The sequence below is a fragment of the Typopeltis vanoorti genome, chromosome 2 (assembly GCF_054136105.1).
Source record: "Typopeltis vanoorti isolate ZY-2024b chromosome 2, IOZ_Tvanoo_1.0, whole genome shotgun sequence".
In the NCBI taxonomy this organism is placed as follows: domain Eukaryota; kingdom Metazoa; phylum Arthropoda; class Arachnida; order Uropygi; family Thelyphonidae; genus Typopeltis; species Typopeltis vanoorti.
The window spans coordinates 24,329,445-24,347,800 of NC_143550.1; the positions used below are offsets into that span (position 1 = coordinate 24,329,445).

Consider the following 18,356-nt stretch of genomic DNA (forward strand, 5'->3'; position numbering starts at 1 on the left):
GAAAATCGGTAGGCATTCCCTATTAAAACAAGGATAATTCCAAATTCTGGTTAGTGGGAAACCTTTGATTGATATACAGTGAATAAAACCAACTCATCACAGTCACAACTTCTACTTACCGTGGCTCAATTTTATTTACGATAATTACGATTTTATTTTTCACAAGTACAAGTGTAATTATTCCCTTCAAATGATCTATCCAGTGAACTAATATTACTCAGCAAAATATTTTCTACTGTAATTTAAACCCTCGTTGGCTAGAGTCAATGTGTCAGTATCATCCTGCTGTGTATTATAAGTCATGCACAAAGGATATTTATCTGCTTTAGAGAATGATAGAGCAACAAAAATCTTCCTCATACAGCGATTCGATAGTAGTCATCAACTGATTAATCATATACGAAAAATCCCACAAAAAAGGAGACGAGAACTGATGTAATTCTGAACTCCAAGGATAACTTTAATTATTACGATATATATATTAAACTATTTTACTTCTCTTTTCATCACTGTAGTTGTCTACTCTGAGATGCCCACAGTTTTCTTTATCTTAGTTAACGTCATATACTGATCTTTTCACTATCGACACACCCCTATAGCTTCTTTGATTACAACGTAACCTTAGACTGTTAGTCTGCAGCTTTTCTGATCTCCTCTCCCTTGAATAAAACAACTTGTCTTTCACGTGATTAGGCATACAATGTATTTTGCTTGTCTAACTGCAGGGTTAAATCATGAAACACATGACAAGTGAAAGATTTTGTTTCGTGTTTACTGCATTTCAAAGGAGATGAAGCTTCAGTATAGAGAAAGACATGCTTTACTTCAGGTGGATATCTGTGTGCATTCATTGGAATGTTTTCGGAATGTTGTTTGTAGCTAAAGGCGAATTCGAAGGTAAGTTCTTATTTAAGGTTTTATTTTTCACATTCACAAAGTTTCTTTTGAAAATTAACTTGTTTCATTATGTGACATTTTTGCTGGTTTTATATGCTTCATCTAATGAGCATAAATCTGTACCCCCCCCCCCCTCGCAATATTTACCTTTGAAGTATCAGAAACATGCGTAAATATAGAAGTAATTATGATGGTTATTAAAATGAGATGACTTGCTTTAATTATGTTGGCCAAAGGCAAACAAAGATAGTAATCAAACACGATCTCCATGGAATCAGAAGACTCGTCACGAGGGAGCGATTATTCATACGATACCTACCACACCTCTCCTTAAACTCATTCAGTGACGAAGCCCTCTGAACTGCCTCTGGCAATCCATTCACCACCCTGAAAGTAAAACATCCACCCTCCAAGTCTTAACACCCTTGCTAACTGTACTCTTACACAATTCTCATAGGTAACCTCTTGCTCTCTGCCTTCCTGACATGTACTAAGTTATTAATTAAAATTATATTATAGCTGTGTATATTTACTAGTAACAAACAAGGATCTTCATGAATAAAAATGTTAGAAGTATATAGTCAATTTTTAAATGAAATGAAATATCAAATTAAATATAGAATATTCCTCGATAAAATGTCAGGTTTTCACCAAATAATTGTAACATTGAATTAACTACTTCACTCCTTGTCATATTGCTAGGATTTCGCGACTGTATGTCACAAAGTGAAAATCTCACCCTGACAATATCTACTTCGCATGAATCCAACTTGTTCAAGTTTCTCTTCCACATTTTTTCATAGTTCTTCTCAAGTAAACTTGCATAAATTTTATCTAAATACTAAACAAGAAATTCCTATAATTCCTCGGGTTCCATTTCATTTCCATTTCAGTACTATCTGAGACCAGGTCTTCAGAATTATGCAGTGTAGCTAATGTTAAATTTCTATACCTTCATATTTGAGCATTTTGGGTCAAATACTTACTCCAACTGCCTCTCCACATTTCGGGCTTTTGAGCTTTTGCTACATGAAGCAGTGATAATGGACACCTGATTGTATTCATTTGGAATACCCTCTGTTGTGCTGTCACTTTTGGTTTCGTTTAGCAGTTTTTCAAAGCAATCAATACAGACATCAAGAGTATCCATCATCTGTGATTCCTTTTAGGATACCCTTTTGTCCATTTGTAAGCTTTTTTTTAATATCTTCCAGCATATGTGGTCGCCTTCGTGATATTTATCATTTATGCTCTTACCAATATTTTCCCATGATTTTTGTTTTGCTCCTTTTACGCATGCGTCGCACTCTTAAATTCTTATTCAATATTCACTCAGAACAAGAGTTCTTTCTTGCCAAGAACTTTCGATACGTTTCTTCTTTTTTTCAGGACAGCCCCTTCTAATTTTTTTTTTTTTTTTTTGCAGATGGGTTCAATACCCCCCCCCCCCCTTCTCTCTAGATCAGTGCTTTCTTCAGTGTCTACCACTAACTTTCCAAGATTTGATCTGTTTTCAAATTTTCACTTTTTTTTTTTTTCAAATAATACTTGTATATTTGAGTCTATAGTTGACCTCTGACAATTGCTTGACTTTGATGCTTAAAACTTTCAATGTGATAGTCAAATCCGTTCTCCTCAAACTAGATGGTGATCAGTTGTTTTAAGCCTGGTATACGCTTATATCTTTAACACGTGTTAATATACCATTAGCAAGATCGCATGAATTTGACTATTTCATGTGTCTTCTCATTATGTGAATTTGTGCACATCTTTATGTTGAAACAGTGTTAGTCTATAGAAATAGTAGATAAATATTAAATATATAAAACCATCAGAACCAAGAATAGAAAAAGGATAAGGTACATGCCTTCCAGTAAGGCACGCTCCATGTAACCAAGTAAGTTAGATCATGCAGAGTATGAATCATAGGCTTTCTTGAAAAGGTTGGATTTAGCTGCTCTAGGTTGAGAGAATGACTGTTTTTTCCCACAAGGTGCTGCAGTTTCCACACGCACCCATAGTGTTACACATAAACTGATTAGGCAGAAAGTGCGAATTGGGTAATGAATTCGTAGAATTCATGTTTCCGGTACCTGTGGAAGACCCCTGATATTCTTCTCGTAATCTTATTTGTAGTAGTATAATTGAAGCAAATTCAATAAACTCATGTTCACCTGTTTTTTTTTTTTAATCTGTTAGCCATCTTTGCTGAAAAGGGAGGTGGACTTTCTTCTACAAAACAAGCTGGCTTTATAAACACACCATCATAGCCTTTGATAATAGGACCTGCTACTTTTATCCCTCCAGAAGTGCATCGAATGTTATCGAGATCATTCACAGCTGAATCTTGTATAATGCCAACATATAAGTCATACATAAATTTGACGAATTACTAAAACGTTTGCTATTATTAGTGAAAGCTACCTGAATTTAGAAGTTCAAGATAGCAATAAATCTGAAAGATACATGCAGCAAAAATGCTTATACAATCCATTATATTATATTTGCATTCTGTACGTCTCTAAGCTCAATGTAAACGGTTTTTGTCCTTTCTTCCTGAATATGAAGGCGATTATGGTAACTTTCTGGTTGAGGTGTTTCTAAAACTCGTACATCAAATTCAATATAAAGGTAATAATAATAAAAACACTTCTCCAGTTGTACTATTTGGCCATTTGTCAAATAATACTTCGTGATTATAGATTATGATGGCAGTGCTCTTGCAGTTGTTGTCAAGCCAGAGTTTTTTTTTTTTTCAGATAAGCTTGAACACCTATTGTAAAGAGGTTCAGCTTTTTATAAAAAACGAAAACCGACTAGTTCCTCCTCAGATACTATCGGTTTTCTGGATTAGGATGAACAAATTATAATAAAAGGCTAACATGATTACCGCATTACTAAAATAAGTGTTCATCAAGCTGAACATCGGCACTTTTTTTTTTGTAAATAAAATATGAACATTATTCTAGTATCGTCATACATAATGGAATATAACTCTCACATTTCGGCCTTATATTTAGAATGGAAGCAAAAAAGGCACTTTTTTTTGTTCTAGTCGGTTCGCGCGTTTTACGCATGATAAGCTCAAGTTTATAGGGGAGGGGGGATCTGAAAGCTACTGTACGAAGCTTCCTGTGAGAGAAGCTGAGAAACTAACTTCCTACGAACCGACGGACGAATATCACGATGCACTATAGTCCCAAGGTAATTATCATCCTAATTTAATTTACCAATTGAAACGAATTAGCCACTCTACAGAATCTGTAAATGTATTTGTATGTTTTGGTGGTTATTCTCTATTGAGACTTTCCAATTGTCTTCTGTTTAATCCTGTCTTGAAGGAATATCTGGAACATGATCTACTAGACCTGACTAGCTAAACAGATGAACATGAATGTAGTTATGTTCAAGGCAGTTATTAACAGTTCTATCAACTTGTCCCAAATAGGCTAAGTTACAAGCACTAGGAACCTTATACTCCAGGATAATGCAAGAGGAGAGGCTGATCCTTGGTAGAAGGGATGAAGGTGACTAGCTGGATGTGTGATTTGAAATTGCCATGAAGATTTATATTCATAAAGAACAGGTGTTTTTGTGTTTCACAAAAAAATGTCCTTCCTTCCTTCCTATATGAGGCCCGAAATTTACAGAAACCACTTTTTTTTTAAAACCACGTTTCTCCCCAGACATATTTATATTCATATATTACTTTTTTAAAAGAATAGAATGGAATCTGCAATAGGTTCTACCCTCTCTTCTATATTTTAATTTCCATAAAACCAAGCACTTGACACACCGTTACACATAAACCAACAGTCTGGCTACTGTGCTTTATTTACAGACGATATGTTATTTGGCCTGTCACAAGAGCCATATTTTAGCTCATTGAAACAGCCAACATCACCAATTACTTCTTTCTATAGAAAAGAAACAATTGTCTTTTTTTCCTTGACACACTAGTTGCACTTAATACCGTTTAAACGATTCGCTAATCAAGCCCACATATTGTAGAGCGACTCCAATTATATGTGGATACTTCCACGAGCAGTCCCACAACCCATCACAACAGTAAGGTATTCTGAAAACCCTTAAGCTATTTGTTCTAATGATGCATCCTTTGCCACAGAACCCCTTAATTTCACGACACTTTCCTAGCAAACTACAATTCTACAATACAAATACTGCATGGCTTCCCTTGACACACAAGATCACAACGAAAGTATTCTCTTCTCCTATATTCGTGGAACATTAGCTATTTTTCTTCCAGTTTTCATAAATGTAATCTCCGTGTCAGTTTAAAAACCACACATCCATCTAGCAACGTCCATCTCTTCCTGTTGCACATCCTGGAATGTTTATAGTTATTTGAACCCGCAACTTGACATACTTTTGACAGACCGGCAGATCAATTAATATTCGCCTTGAAGGACATAAGCTGCGAATGTAGTTTGTCTGTATGGTTCTCGAGATACTGTCTTGAATTCTAACGATATATTAGTACAATTGCACTAATATATCGTTGGTTGATTGACTGAAGAACAAAATCAGTTAGTATAATTCTGTTCTTTTTCTGGTATTTATACCGTAAAATACTGAAAAGGATATTTAAAGTAAGAGATTCTAGTACAAAGATTCTCGTTGTAATAACTGAACCAAAATATATCCATTGATAGGAATCCACTTGAAGTCAGGGACCAAGTTTTCATAACAATTAATGTAAATAAGGCTTAAGTTTGACCCTTGACACAGGAAAATGACCTTCCGTAGAGAAAACGCGTGTTGGATATTCAGGATAAATCCGAGTATAATTTACCATAAAAAGTACAAAGAAGCAAACGTGAATGCGTGTGTGACAACAAAAGTGGCGCGCATGTAGCGAAGCATATATTAAAAAAATCCAATTTAGTGGATTCGCTGCCATCTCATCTTCCGCCATAACGGGTATCTGAAGACTAGGTCCTTGTTGAATGTCATTGAGCTCTCTCTCCGTGAATGATTTTTCTTTCCTTGGCTGGCTTCTTAACAAAAAGAATTAACAGTTGTGCATCTTTCTACGTAGATGTTCATGTCATTTACCGAGGACGCTACCAATGTCTATCTCCCATTTACGCTATTTAAACATCCAGTCCATAAGATCTGCCGTACCATTTATAAGTTTTTTTTTTTGTAGGTATGAGTACTATAATAGGCAAAAGAAATAAATAATCACTGTAAACCCAAGTGAAACCTCAGTGGTTATCAACTTAAAACGGAACTAAAGAGTCAGTGAGCAATATTAGTGATGGGTTATGAGTTGGCAGGACATAGGGGAATTAATTTGTCGCGCATTGCCATGGACTATTTTGCGTTATGTAGTACGTTGTACAAGAATTTCAATTAGTTGATCACGTGATAGTGATATGAATAGCGTCATTGGCCGCGTCGTTATTTACCTTGTCATGTCAAACTGATTAGACTAGAAAGACATGATCATCTAAGAGCCGTTTCTAATAAATTAGGGAAATTTGATTTCTTATTAGTGAAGGCCTACAGATTTTAATCCTTTCTTCTGAATTATATGCTAAAAAACTAAAAATTCTACAATGAGCTGTGACGAAAAACTTCCGTGTTGTTTCTTTTTTAGTCACTAATTGCATAATTATTGATTCAACAGGACAAATAATCCATTTCAGCTTGGAAACAACCAAGAAATACCTACGGGAGGAACTCCTAAAAGATTATGATAAAAATGTCAGCCCTTTTTTAATCTTGAACGAAGATAGCCTTTCGAAATACAAAGTGGACTTTTCCATGAGTTTGAGGAGAATAAAAGACCTGGTAAGTGTTTGCTCTTTACAAAGAATTTAAAGTGAAAATAGAATGTTTGTTTGTTTTTAATTATTATCAGTCTTCCAATGGAAGACAAACGCATGAATTCTGCGATTTACTCAAATTCATATTTATACCTGGATAATACATTTAACTGTATACCAAGAGAGTTAAAGGTAGTTTTTTTTTCTTCTTCTTTTTTTAAATATGTGAGGAAAACCAGAACTTCCCAGAAGGAAACTCCACATTCATGCATCGATCAACCAACTGCTAGTGAGGGGAGTGAGGGTAATCTTTAAACTAGCCGATATGTTCCAGGTTAACTTCTGTATATTCACTCAGCTTATCTCCACCCCCCCCGTCTTTATTTAAATCTTATTTTTACATGTGTATTTATACACAAACACATTCTCGGCATTTTCACCATCGCTAAATTCGATAATCATTCCAAAAATTTTATTTAATTTATCCTCAGTCCTAACAGCTGTCTAATTCGTTCTTATTATTACATGAATTAATCTCCTATAACTCATTACTAAGGGCCATGACCAATATCTACCCTATGGCTAAGTGAGCTATACTCGCACTGGGAACTGAAATCCAGTATTGACATGACTAAAGACTTTTACCGATATCTCTCAAGGTAAAGCTTCTTTTAATGAAGCTTTTCACGTACTGAAGTTTACTAATTGTCTTTCCAATAAGATTCATGAAATTAAATTCGTCGAACAAAATAGGCAATCCTTGGATTCCTTTTTTTTTTCTTTTTCTAGAGATAGTCCATTCAACTTGTATCTATCTTTTTTTTTACAGAAATGAATATACTTAGAAATGTTCACATTAAATTTTAAACAAACTTCTCTATCTACTCTTCCAATTCTTCTATTCTTCTTAGCTTTGCATAACTTGCAAAAGAAATGTTTTATTCTTTATATGTGAATTCAGATCACTTACAAATATATTAAAGAACCCAAAACGAACTCGGCAGTAACCCGCTCCTAATAACCCGGCTCTTTGAAGATCCCCCACCCCCTCCAAGTGCCATTTTCTGTTGGATGTTTCTTACCCAATCTTACTAGGCGATCATCAATACCTATTTCGCTAATTTTACTCGGTAAGTTCTGAGCATAAGCATTATCAAGGGCTCCGTTAATATTCCAATAAACTACATAATAGCATACCTTTTGCTATGTTTTCATATGTAACTTATTCATTGGTCTCCTAATCATACTAGCAAAGCTAGTATGGTAAGAACTAATTGGATAAATTTATATGGAATAAGATAAATTAGCAAAAACCTTGAACTAGTGTAGAAGGAATGGGAAAAGTTTTATAAGACTTGAAACATATTTAATGGCAGGGAAAAGATCCATTGGAAGAGTAAACACAGAAATGCAGTATCTGACAAATAACAGAAAAATGCAAAGAGAAAAATGAGATGGTAATTTAAACTCGGCAATGTACAATCATATCCTTTACACCGCTTGACAACGTGTCAGAAATTGATAGTGGCTGTCATTTTCTGTACACGTACAATATTTGTTAAGCACTTAGTCTGGCCGCCAAGAGTAACGGAAACACCATTAGTGTGTGTGATACCCCAATGACGAAGGTATGTATAGTCGGTATCATAAAGAAATGGCGAAAATTTTATCTTCCGGAAATTTTTGTTTCACAGCACAGAAAATGCATAATTGACTGATAACACGGGGGTCGTAACACTAAACAACTAACTACACGTCTGATATTTTAATTTGCATTGTCTTTTGTTACATGTATTGCTGTTTTTTTTTTTTTTTTTTTTTTGTGTATGTATCGTCACTTTCTTAACCTTAGGAATTACTATTAAGAAAGTCCCAATGGTATATATACCCCTCTCCCGTCGAATGCAAGCTTATGTTAAATAAGCCAAGATCATCATCCCATTACTGAAACCTTGAACCTTGAAACCTTTTACTAATTAATATTATACCGTAATTCCTGTTTCCTCACGTCTACATTCCCCCGCCCATTTGGACTAGTTAACGATGTGTGCTGCCACCATGCGCTGAATATATTTACTAGAAGTTTACAAATCGATGAATAGCCGCAGTGACTTCATATTCTTGTAATACGCCATCGCATACGAACCGTATTACAAGAATATGAAGTATTCTTGTAATACGGTTATATTAATTACTTGTAATTAATTATAATATTAATTACAAGTAAACAGTAGCGAGCATAACTCGTTACTGTTTATTTCGTGAATAATTTTAAGCTTGGTAATTGTTTCTAACTAAATGTAAGCCTATGGAATCCATAAATCCTGTGTTTGTAACAAATACGGAAGCTAATGTCATGCTTTCATGCCTTCCTTCGACTAACAACTCGCCATAAATTTTGGTTGTATTACAAGATAATAGAATTCTTTTCTTACATCACAAGATGGGTATAATTTAATAAAATCTTTCGAGTATTAACATTCATATTTAGGCCGCTTTTAAGCCATTACTCGACTTAAGACCAAATTAAGATGTAAAATGTTTTTTACGCACTAATTTTTGTATATTTGAACAAACTGATCTCATTCTGTTTATCAAAGGAGGAAAATAAATTCTCAATTAAAGAGATAAGTTGTTTGAGCAGTATTCATACTTCTGGTCTAAATGGCTTCAAGTCCCAATCCTGAATATACTGTGTCATTATGAAACTATTGACCAGAAAACAGTCGGCAATCTAGTCATTCTCCTTTTTACACTGGAATTCCAACTGTTGGATTTATCCGCATTCTTGTATTGAACCTTTCTGTGCGTTATAGTAGTTGATTATTTATATCCTAATATTTTTCCTACATCAGCTTTTTTTGCATGACTCGGTCTAACATATAGCAGAATTCGGCATAAGCCGGTAAATCTAATCTCTTTATAGTCATGTTATAGAATTTGCTTAAGAATCACTACTTGATGCGTATGTGTATAAATTCATTGGTTGGTGTTTTATGTTTTTCCCAAGCATTTAGGAAACCGCTTGTCTGTTAGCCATATTCGGATTTTCAATAATAGTGTTGAAATCGCATTTTTTGTTTTAATTTAAACCGTGGAATCATGCTCAAGCTATAATTCAGTTTTCAAAGTGTGAGGTTTTGAAATTTGGGAAGCAGAGATGGGATGTAAAGTACACAATCGGTGCAAATATCTTGGAAGAGGTAGAGGAAATGAGAGATCTGGGAGTGATTGTAGACAAGGACCTAAAATTTCGGGTACATGTTACTAAAATAGTGAAGACAACACAGCAGATAATGGGAATGATGCGGAGGACATTGACTTGTAGAAGTAAGGATGTTATGGTTCCTTTGTATAAGGCTTTGATCAGGCCACATATGGATTACTGTGCACAGATCTGGTCACATGGTTTTCAAAAAGATGAAATTGCGTTGGAAAAAGTTCAGAGGCGATTGACTAAGGTGGTTTCTGGTCTCTGGAATGTAGAGTTAGAAGTTAGATTGACAAAATGCAATCTGCAGAAATTGGTGGATAGAAGGAGGAGGGGGGATATGATTGAGACATATAAGCTGTTAAGAGGTTATTACCAGATTAATGTCGGGGAGGTTTTGCACAGAATGGGTGAGGATAGCAGAAGAACAAGAGTTCATTCCTGGAAGCTGTATAAGGAGGGTGTGAGCAAGGGAGTGAGGAGCAGGTTTTTTGCATGGAGAGTGGTGAGTGATTGGAATGCTTTGCCCGAGAGTGTGGTGTGTGCAGAGACAGTGAATATATTTAAGGCACAGTATGATAAACTGTGTGTATAACAGTGGACCTCCCATGATGAGTCTTTGACTCCATGGAGGTTTTTATAATAATAATAATAATAATAGTTTTCTTTCTTGCAGTCAAAGTTACGTTTTGTGTTAGACCGATTCTACAGATCAATTTTTTTTTTCATGTTTTGGCCATTGAATGCTATACTCAACAGTTTTGAACTTAAAAATAAATGATAGCCAGTACTAATGTTTCTATATTTTACAGGAAGAAACAGGCACTCTCATTACGGAATTATTTATTGAAGCAGTAAGTAGTCATTTCGGAATTTTTTTTTTAATTGTTCAACAAATTGGTAATTGTGAGCATTTTTGCTTAAAACAAACTTTTCGATCGTTTAAAAAAAAATGATCCTGTTATCAGATTTGAATGTAATAAAAAGTGTATAAAGAATATTTCGCCACAGTGTAATATTTAATGTTATACCCATTCATATCAGTGTACGTACATGATACATGCCCTCCTCTAGTATTTTCCACTCCACGTTACACCGTAGAGAAGTGGTTCTTAACCTTTTCAAAGTCACGGAACACTTTTGATTAGAAGAAAAATTTGAGGACCACCAGAAGCATTAGGGACATAAAACTAATAAAAATATACATGGACTTCTCTTTTACAAAAATGGAACGTATTTTAATAAAATACTTGAGAGCTTGTCGGCTTTGGCAGATTTCAGCAATATCAGGTCTAATATGTGATATTGCTACCCTCATCTCTTTGTCAATATTAGTAAGTCTTTCACGCTTTTTAGTTTTTATGTTGGTTAATATTGAGAAACTGAGCTGACACAAATATGATATTAAAAACAATAATAAAATTTTCAGTGCCCTTGTGGAGAGAGCTGGGTATTTGGCTTGGACAAAAATCCTCAAGAGTTATTTTAGAGTACGATCCGTCGACAAGGTAACCAATTGTTCTTCTTCTTGTAACGAAAATTCACAACTCGATGTATTAACTGTGCCAAATGGATTTCGTATCCAGTCAAAATTGTGTGTATTTAGGGAAGGAAAGTAACTTGAAATCTTTTCTTCCAATATTGTTAATTGTTCTGTTATAACGGGAATAATTCGCTCGACATTTTTCTTCAGAGTAGCCAATTACACTCAAAACTGTGTCAGGTGACATCTTTCACCGGTGGAACACCGGTTAAGAACCACTGCCGTAGAGAGTACAACTTATGCAAAGTTTTTAAAGGATTCTAAACTTGTCGTTGGGAAACTGTTCAATACGTAACGTAGTTTGTGGTTAATTAGTAAATCAGTACAAAAACACATTTATTCATATTTCAAATGAGAAAAAAAAAATCTGCACAGAAACAATGCAATTCTAACCCCCCCCTCTCTCTCATCTTCCCCCTATTAAACTAATCACGATTATGACTACCATACTGGGCATTTTTTGGTAAAGAAAGTTCTGAAAAACACTTATTTCTTAAAGATGTCTTTATAGACATGTTTTATACTAGTATGATCTAAGTAATATTATATTGCTGATCCCTCATTAATGTAATCCCTTGAGTGTTAATATGGTGGATAGCGAAGGTCCAAAAACTTAACCTCGAATAAAAAAAATATATTCCTAACCACCTGACTCTTGGAAGCCCTCTTCCGCCCCATTTAGACTACCTCTTGCATCTGTTTCTTAACCAATTGCATATCCATTTAACTAAACAATCGTGGATATCAAACAGACGTATCTTTGAGCAAGGTAAAACACTATCAAAAGCTTTGTTTTCAAATATAATAAACCATGTGATAATTTAGCATTTAATCTTCAGCACCTTATTCCAGGAAAATAAATCTTAAAGTAATTAAAAAGTGATCTGAAACATCTAATGACACATCATTCTGTTAGGGCGCAACACCCCCATACCCGAGTTGTTGGGTGCCAATCTGTTTAACTATTTTTCTTATCGGTGACACTAAAATTAATTGCCAAACATCTTTCCCTATATACTAGCATTTGTTTTAAAGATGATAGAATCAACTGTCTAATTAAGTAGGTATCTTCTAAACTATCAAGGTCCAAAATTTCCTTCGCCATATTAGCTATATGGCGCCAATAATCCTAAAGCAGCATGAAATGTTACACTTTGAAATTTCACAATAAAAGAAACAAGACTACCTTTTTCCTGGTCACAAGCAATAAAGGTCACATGTGTTTAGTTTACTGCAATCCCACGCTCACACAGGTATGTTTCATCCCACCACCCTTGTGCTCAAATTTTGGACGGTCAATAATTTCATCCTGAAAGGAATAAGGTAACTATCAGGATCTGCATTCCACTAGGATTGCTGGCTCGTCTAAGTGGGCACAAAACGAACTGTAGTAACACCCTTCCCAATAACACGATTTACCTACCCCACAAAAGAACTGACACATCACCACTGTTACAATTTTACGGCATCAGAACTTTATTCAAACTGTTAAATTTCGGTCCAACCGATTGAAGACCTTCTCCCTCCTCTTTTAAGGAGCTGAAACTGATGTGGATCCCAATACCTTGAGAAAACAATACATTCTGTTATCACAGAAGACAATCGAAATAGACTATTTGGCGAAAGAAAAATAAAAGATACTTGGTAAGCCACTTAATGCTGAAGAACCACTAATTGAAGTCTCCGTTTGAATTTTATATTTCTATATAAACAGTGACTTCAATTAGTGGTTCTTCAGCATTAAGTGGCTTACCAAGTATCTTTTAACCTTTAGAAATGGTATCGCAGTTCTACAATCATCTAAGATTTCAATTTAATATTTATACAAACTGAGTACTTCTATTCACTTTGTGACCAGTTTGTTTTGTTTTTTTTTCCTTACAAGGTGTGGTATGATCACCGAATACATTGGGACGCAACTAATTTTGGATTCAGTGAGCTGTTTGTGCCTGGTGATAAAATATGGGCACCAACACTGCATTTCCCAAACCGGTAAGCGGTTGTTCTTTGAGTGTGTGTGCTTGTCTCTTTTCCCCTGTCTTTTATAGGGAACAGCTTGAAAAATGTTGGGATCGCAAAAGAAATCAAAGGGAGTTAGATCCAGTGAATAGAACAGTTATTAGGATCAAGATTTTTGCCAAAAGATGTTCGTCAGTAATTTTTTTTAGAACCATTATTTGCGCATGAAAAATTAAATGTTTCTTGCTAAACAACTTTTTTTAAAGACATGTTTGAACTATTAATCTTCTGTTCCTTCAGAAAAAAAATTTCGGATTAAAAAATACGAACTTAGCAATAAATATGACTTATTTTAATAATTTGGGATCTTCCTCATAATTACTGAACTCTCGATACTGATTGTTTCTAGATTTTTGAAACAGAAAGTGTTAGAATTTTCAAACATACAATGAAAGGAGGTGAGGATGAGTTTTCTTAAAAGTTTGCGTATTTTTCAGGGATCAAAAACCGGTCGTCCAGGAAGAAAACTCTAAGTCTTACGTTAAGATATCGAATAATTCGTATTTTAATCTAGAATTTCTTTATAAGTTCGTTTTAGACGGATTCGAACCCCAGGTCTTTTCAATTTAAATTATGCACAGCGCGTGGAACTGGATGTCGTTCAATAATGTTTTGTTCATTGGATTGCTCTCGCCTTGTGTTCCGATTTAATCTAGAATTAGCAAATTTGTCTTAGTAACAATTCTTTCAATAGCAGTGAAAATATTTATGGATTTAAATATTTAATGGCGTTTGTATTTTCTAGGGCAAACGACGAAGAAATTCAACGTTCTCCGTTGGTTTCTGTTACTTCGACAGGGATGGTGAGCTGTGAATGGTGGATCACGCTATACACGAAGTGTCCAGTTAACTTGAGGTTTTATCCATTCGACAGGCACGAATGCCATATTACCGTATTTTTATCTACGCAACAGGTATGATATATATTGTATTGTATTTACAATATAACGGAATAAGGGTGCAATTGAAATTTCAATTTATCTTATAATATTGGCAGATACCATGTGATATGTTAGAAAATTTTAAAAAAAATTAAAAGCGAAATTATGGGTTGACTTTTGAAGGAAGACTGCATCGCATTTCTCTCCGATGTATTATCAAAGCATAACGAATAAAAATCTCCGTTATTTCTGCATACGAAAGAGTGAAAAATACCGTCTTGAATATCTAGTTAGTGAAAGACTGCTATGAACAAATCAATGGACAACCATCAAAATTCTCTCTATATGTTCTATTATTATTTTGTTCAATGATATAATGAAACAAGTTAACGCAAATTGAACATTCTTTCTACTAGAATAATAGAAGAATGTGTCCATTTGTGGAGAATACATGCGTGAAGTGACAAATGGTATTCGCAAATGTGTTGTGTTTCCGGAGCGCACACAAGAGACATAGTCCTATGGGCTTGAGATTAGTAATATGAAAAGCATCTTGAAGTTTATGAACTCATCGTGTCTTTTGTTTAATGAATATAGCACACAAAGTAAAAATTACTTACACTAGAGATGAAGAGTTTCGAACTCGAGTACAAAATCTTACTCGAGAATAATAAACCGGCTTAGATTTAAGTTCCCTTTAATCTATAAAGTAAAAGATTTTCATCATTTCAGAAAATACCTCTAGTTTTTCTTCTAAGATGGAATTCAACGCCTGTGATTTCGGTCTCAATCTCAAACTTTTGAAGATCAAAGCTTCCAGAATCAGATGCGGTAATTTTATAGCACAGTAGCCACGACCGTAGCTGATAAAAACCTGTTACGCGAATAACTTAGCAAGCGTGCAAAATTTGACCAAACTCGAGAAATTGGACTGACGAAAGCCATTTTGCAAAGTCTCTAAGGTAGATCATTGTTGAAACAGTGAGGTGATGATAAGGAATGTAAAAAAATTTTTAAACGTGAACATGTAATAACAATAACGCGAAAAGATGGTTTGATGTCAAAAAGCAAGTCTAACCGACAATGGCGCACACTCTACAATGTTATTCGTGTATTTTGTGGATGGGAAACCCGATATTAAATCCACAAATACAGTATTTAACTCAGCTCTTTACTTCATGCAAATATTTTACTCCTAAATAAATCTAGTATAAGCCTTCGTAATTTCTTAACTAAACTAATAGAAATTTTCTGTAAGAAATCTGACACGAAAAAAACAGCAATAAAATCAGCAGAATCCTCGGCATCTCTGATGCCAAGTTTCTCGAGTAATCTCATACGCTGTCAGGTCAATTGTACGAAACTTTAATAGTTCCTACAAACATTCGGCTTTGAAATAATGTTGGATTTGATATCCACCTTGCCTATGTAATTTTACTTAGCCGAAATGAAGCCTTATGGCTCATTTTTTTTTTTTTTTCATATAGTATTATCAGAGTATATTTACGCACTCTTTGAGGGTACATATAAAGAATTTGAAGGGTGGGGATTTAAAGGTGGATTTCACAATTAACCCTAAACTTAAGCAACTTTATTGTTAACATGGCCTTGAAATGAAATATTCTCTAATCAGATTTGCCAGTAACCTCAAACGGACATCGCTGTTATCAATTAACATTCGTCCCAAGCCTTACTAATATTTTCAGCCTAACGTTTTTTGGTCAATTTTATTAAACCTTCTGTTAGTTAAATGTCAACAATGTAACATCTATTCGTTCTTGTATTGTGAGAAGTCCCTCATTTGAATACGCCCAATTAACACGGAGTAGTTTAAAAAGTGGGTGCTGATATGATGTAGTTTCAACGAGTAGAAATACGAGTAAATTTAGTATCTACGTGTGTAACAAATCTAGTCTTAGTGAATGAAAGGTAATAAAATTTGACATTTATGTCTGCTAAATTAGTTGTGACATCTCGGTTTTAATTTGAATTCGAGCAGTGATCATAACAAAATATTTGAACTGATACGAAGCAAATTCCGCAAGTGGTTAATGGAATTTCTGAATACACTTTGACATTTAGTATCTTCTACATTAGATAATTAAAACGCGTAACTGCTGTGATAGAGCATAACAGCCCGTATAATAATGCTAATATGAAATTCACTCTTTTATTTCCAGTAGTTATCCCTAGTGTTGGAATCCTAAGTAAATTAATCATCTGTTGTCGTTGGGAACATACGAGGGTGGTCTGAAAGGTTGTCGGCCTAACAATGAAAAAACGAATTTATAATTTCAAAAGTATTTTTATTTTTCAACATAATCTCCCTTAAGACATACATTTATTCCATCGATGCTTCAGCGCCATTATCCTGTCCTTGTAGTGGTTCTCAGTAAGATCTGCAAAATACCCCTCTACAGTTGCAATCACTTCTTGATTCGAAGAAAAACGCCGACTAGCGAGGAAGAGTTTTAATTTTGGGAAGAGATAGAAGTCAGAGGGAGCCAAATCTGGGGAATAGGCTGGATGTTCCAACAATTCATAGTGCAGATCCCTTAATTTTCCCATTGCCAAAACGCCTTTGTGGGCAGGTGCATTGTCCGATGAAAGATGAGTTTTTTTTCTGCAAACCCGGTTTTTCTCACGAATTTTTTTGTCTAGTCTGGTTAAAAGATCGGAATAATATTCCACGGTTATTGTTTTACCCTTTTCAAGATAATTATAAACAAAATGCCTTTTAGCATCCCAAAACACCAATGCCATGCCCTTTCCTGCTGATGGAACCGACTTTGTCTTCTTTGGCACTGAACAACCGGCTTCTTTCCCCTGTTTTGACTGCTGTTTGGATTCTGGTGTGTAATGGTGAATCCAAATCTCATCCATAGTAATGAATTGATGCACAAAATTAGTTTTATTCTTGTTCATACGCTCCAAACACTGTTTAGAGATTTTCATGCGAGTGCGTTTTTGATCTACTGTGAGTAAACGTGGCACCCATCTTTCGAAAAGCTTTTTCATTTGCAATTCTTCATGCAAAATATATCCTACACGTTCTTTTGAAATACCTATGGTCTCGGCAATTTCACGCACTTTGACTTGTCGGTCATCCAATATCATATCGTGCATTTGATCAATGATTTCTGGTGGCGTTACACTTTTTGAACGTCCTTCAAAAAGTGTAACAGCAGCCCATTTCTTAATTGTCGAAAACGAAGGAGAAGAGCGCCCATGAACTTTTATGAACTTCGAATGAATTTCTTTTGGCGTTAAACTTTCTTTTACAAAGAATTTTATGACCGCACGATACTCAATTTTATCCATTTCAAGGGATACAGAGGACACTTTTTCTTCAGACAGCTGTATAAAACAAACTAATTCATAGAATGGTTTGCAATTTCACATGGATGCTTATGACAGATGTACCAACTTAGGAAAAAAATCTTGCCGATAGTGTTTCCATCTATGGTCGAGGCCGAGAACTTTTCGGACCACCCTCGTACGTTTTTTTATAATTTTATATTGGTTTGTCTAATTTCGAAATTAGGTGAAGTAGATTAAAAAAAAACTTGACAGATTTAAACATGTCAACTCTTTAAAATCGATCTACCCAAGGTGTGGTTTTATTTGTGTATAAATGAACGAACGAAATGAAACTGGGTGTTTTATGGCGTTAATAATTAATCACACTCATCTGGTAAAAAGCAGATAGGAAAATTTCTATCTGATAAGATGGTACCAATCTTTCTGTGAATTGCACAATACACAGAGAAATTTTGTATATTAAAAATAAAAAAAAAAAAAAAAAACAGTTAACAATCATAGCAAGTTCCTGTAGTAGAACTCAATGTGTGTTATATTACTAACCTTTATATTTCTTGATCAGAATCTGATACACAAAGCATCTTCAGTGCAAGTTTTAATGTTAGGTAAGTACGTTTTACTTTTGTTTTGTATGTTCATCTAACATTCACATTAACTCCACTTTGGCATGACACATTTTAATATAACTTATT

The 18,356-nt window shown here is 34.7% G+C and overlaps 1 protein-coding gene across 2 annotated transcripts in view; it reads left to right on the forward strand.

Moving 5' to 3' along the window:
* The first annotated feature begins 764 nt into the window (after positions 1-764).
* LOC150108880 (5-hydroxytryptamine receptor 3A-like) overlaps positions 765-18,356 on the forward strand; it is a 28,344-nt gene continuing 10,752 nt past the window's right edge. Inside the window, exons 1-5 of one of the 2 annotated variants that reach the window (XM_090410574.1) lie at positions 765-897; positions 6,551-6,714; positions 10,713-10,754; positions 13,329-13,435; positions 14,208-14,376. In XM_090410574.1, coding sequence (XP_090266700.1) covers positions 816-897; positions 6,551-6,714; positions 10,713-10,754; positions 13,329-13,435; positions 14,208-14,376 — 564 coding nt within the window. In that variant the 5' untranslated portion in view covers positions 765-815. The remainder of the gene's footprint in view (positions 898-6,550; positions 6,715-10,712; positions 10,755-13,328; positions 13,436-14,207; positions 14,377-18,356) is intronic. The other variant, XM_090410581.1, reaches the window with a different exon arrangement.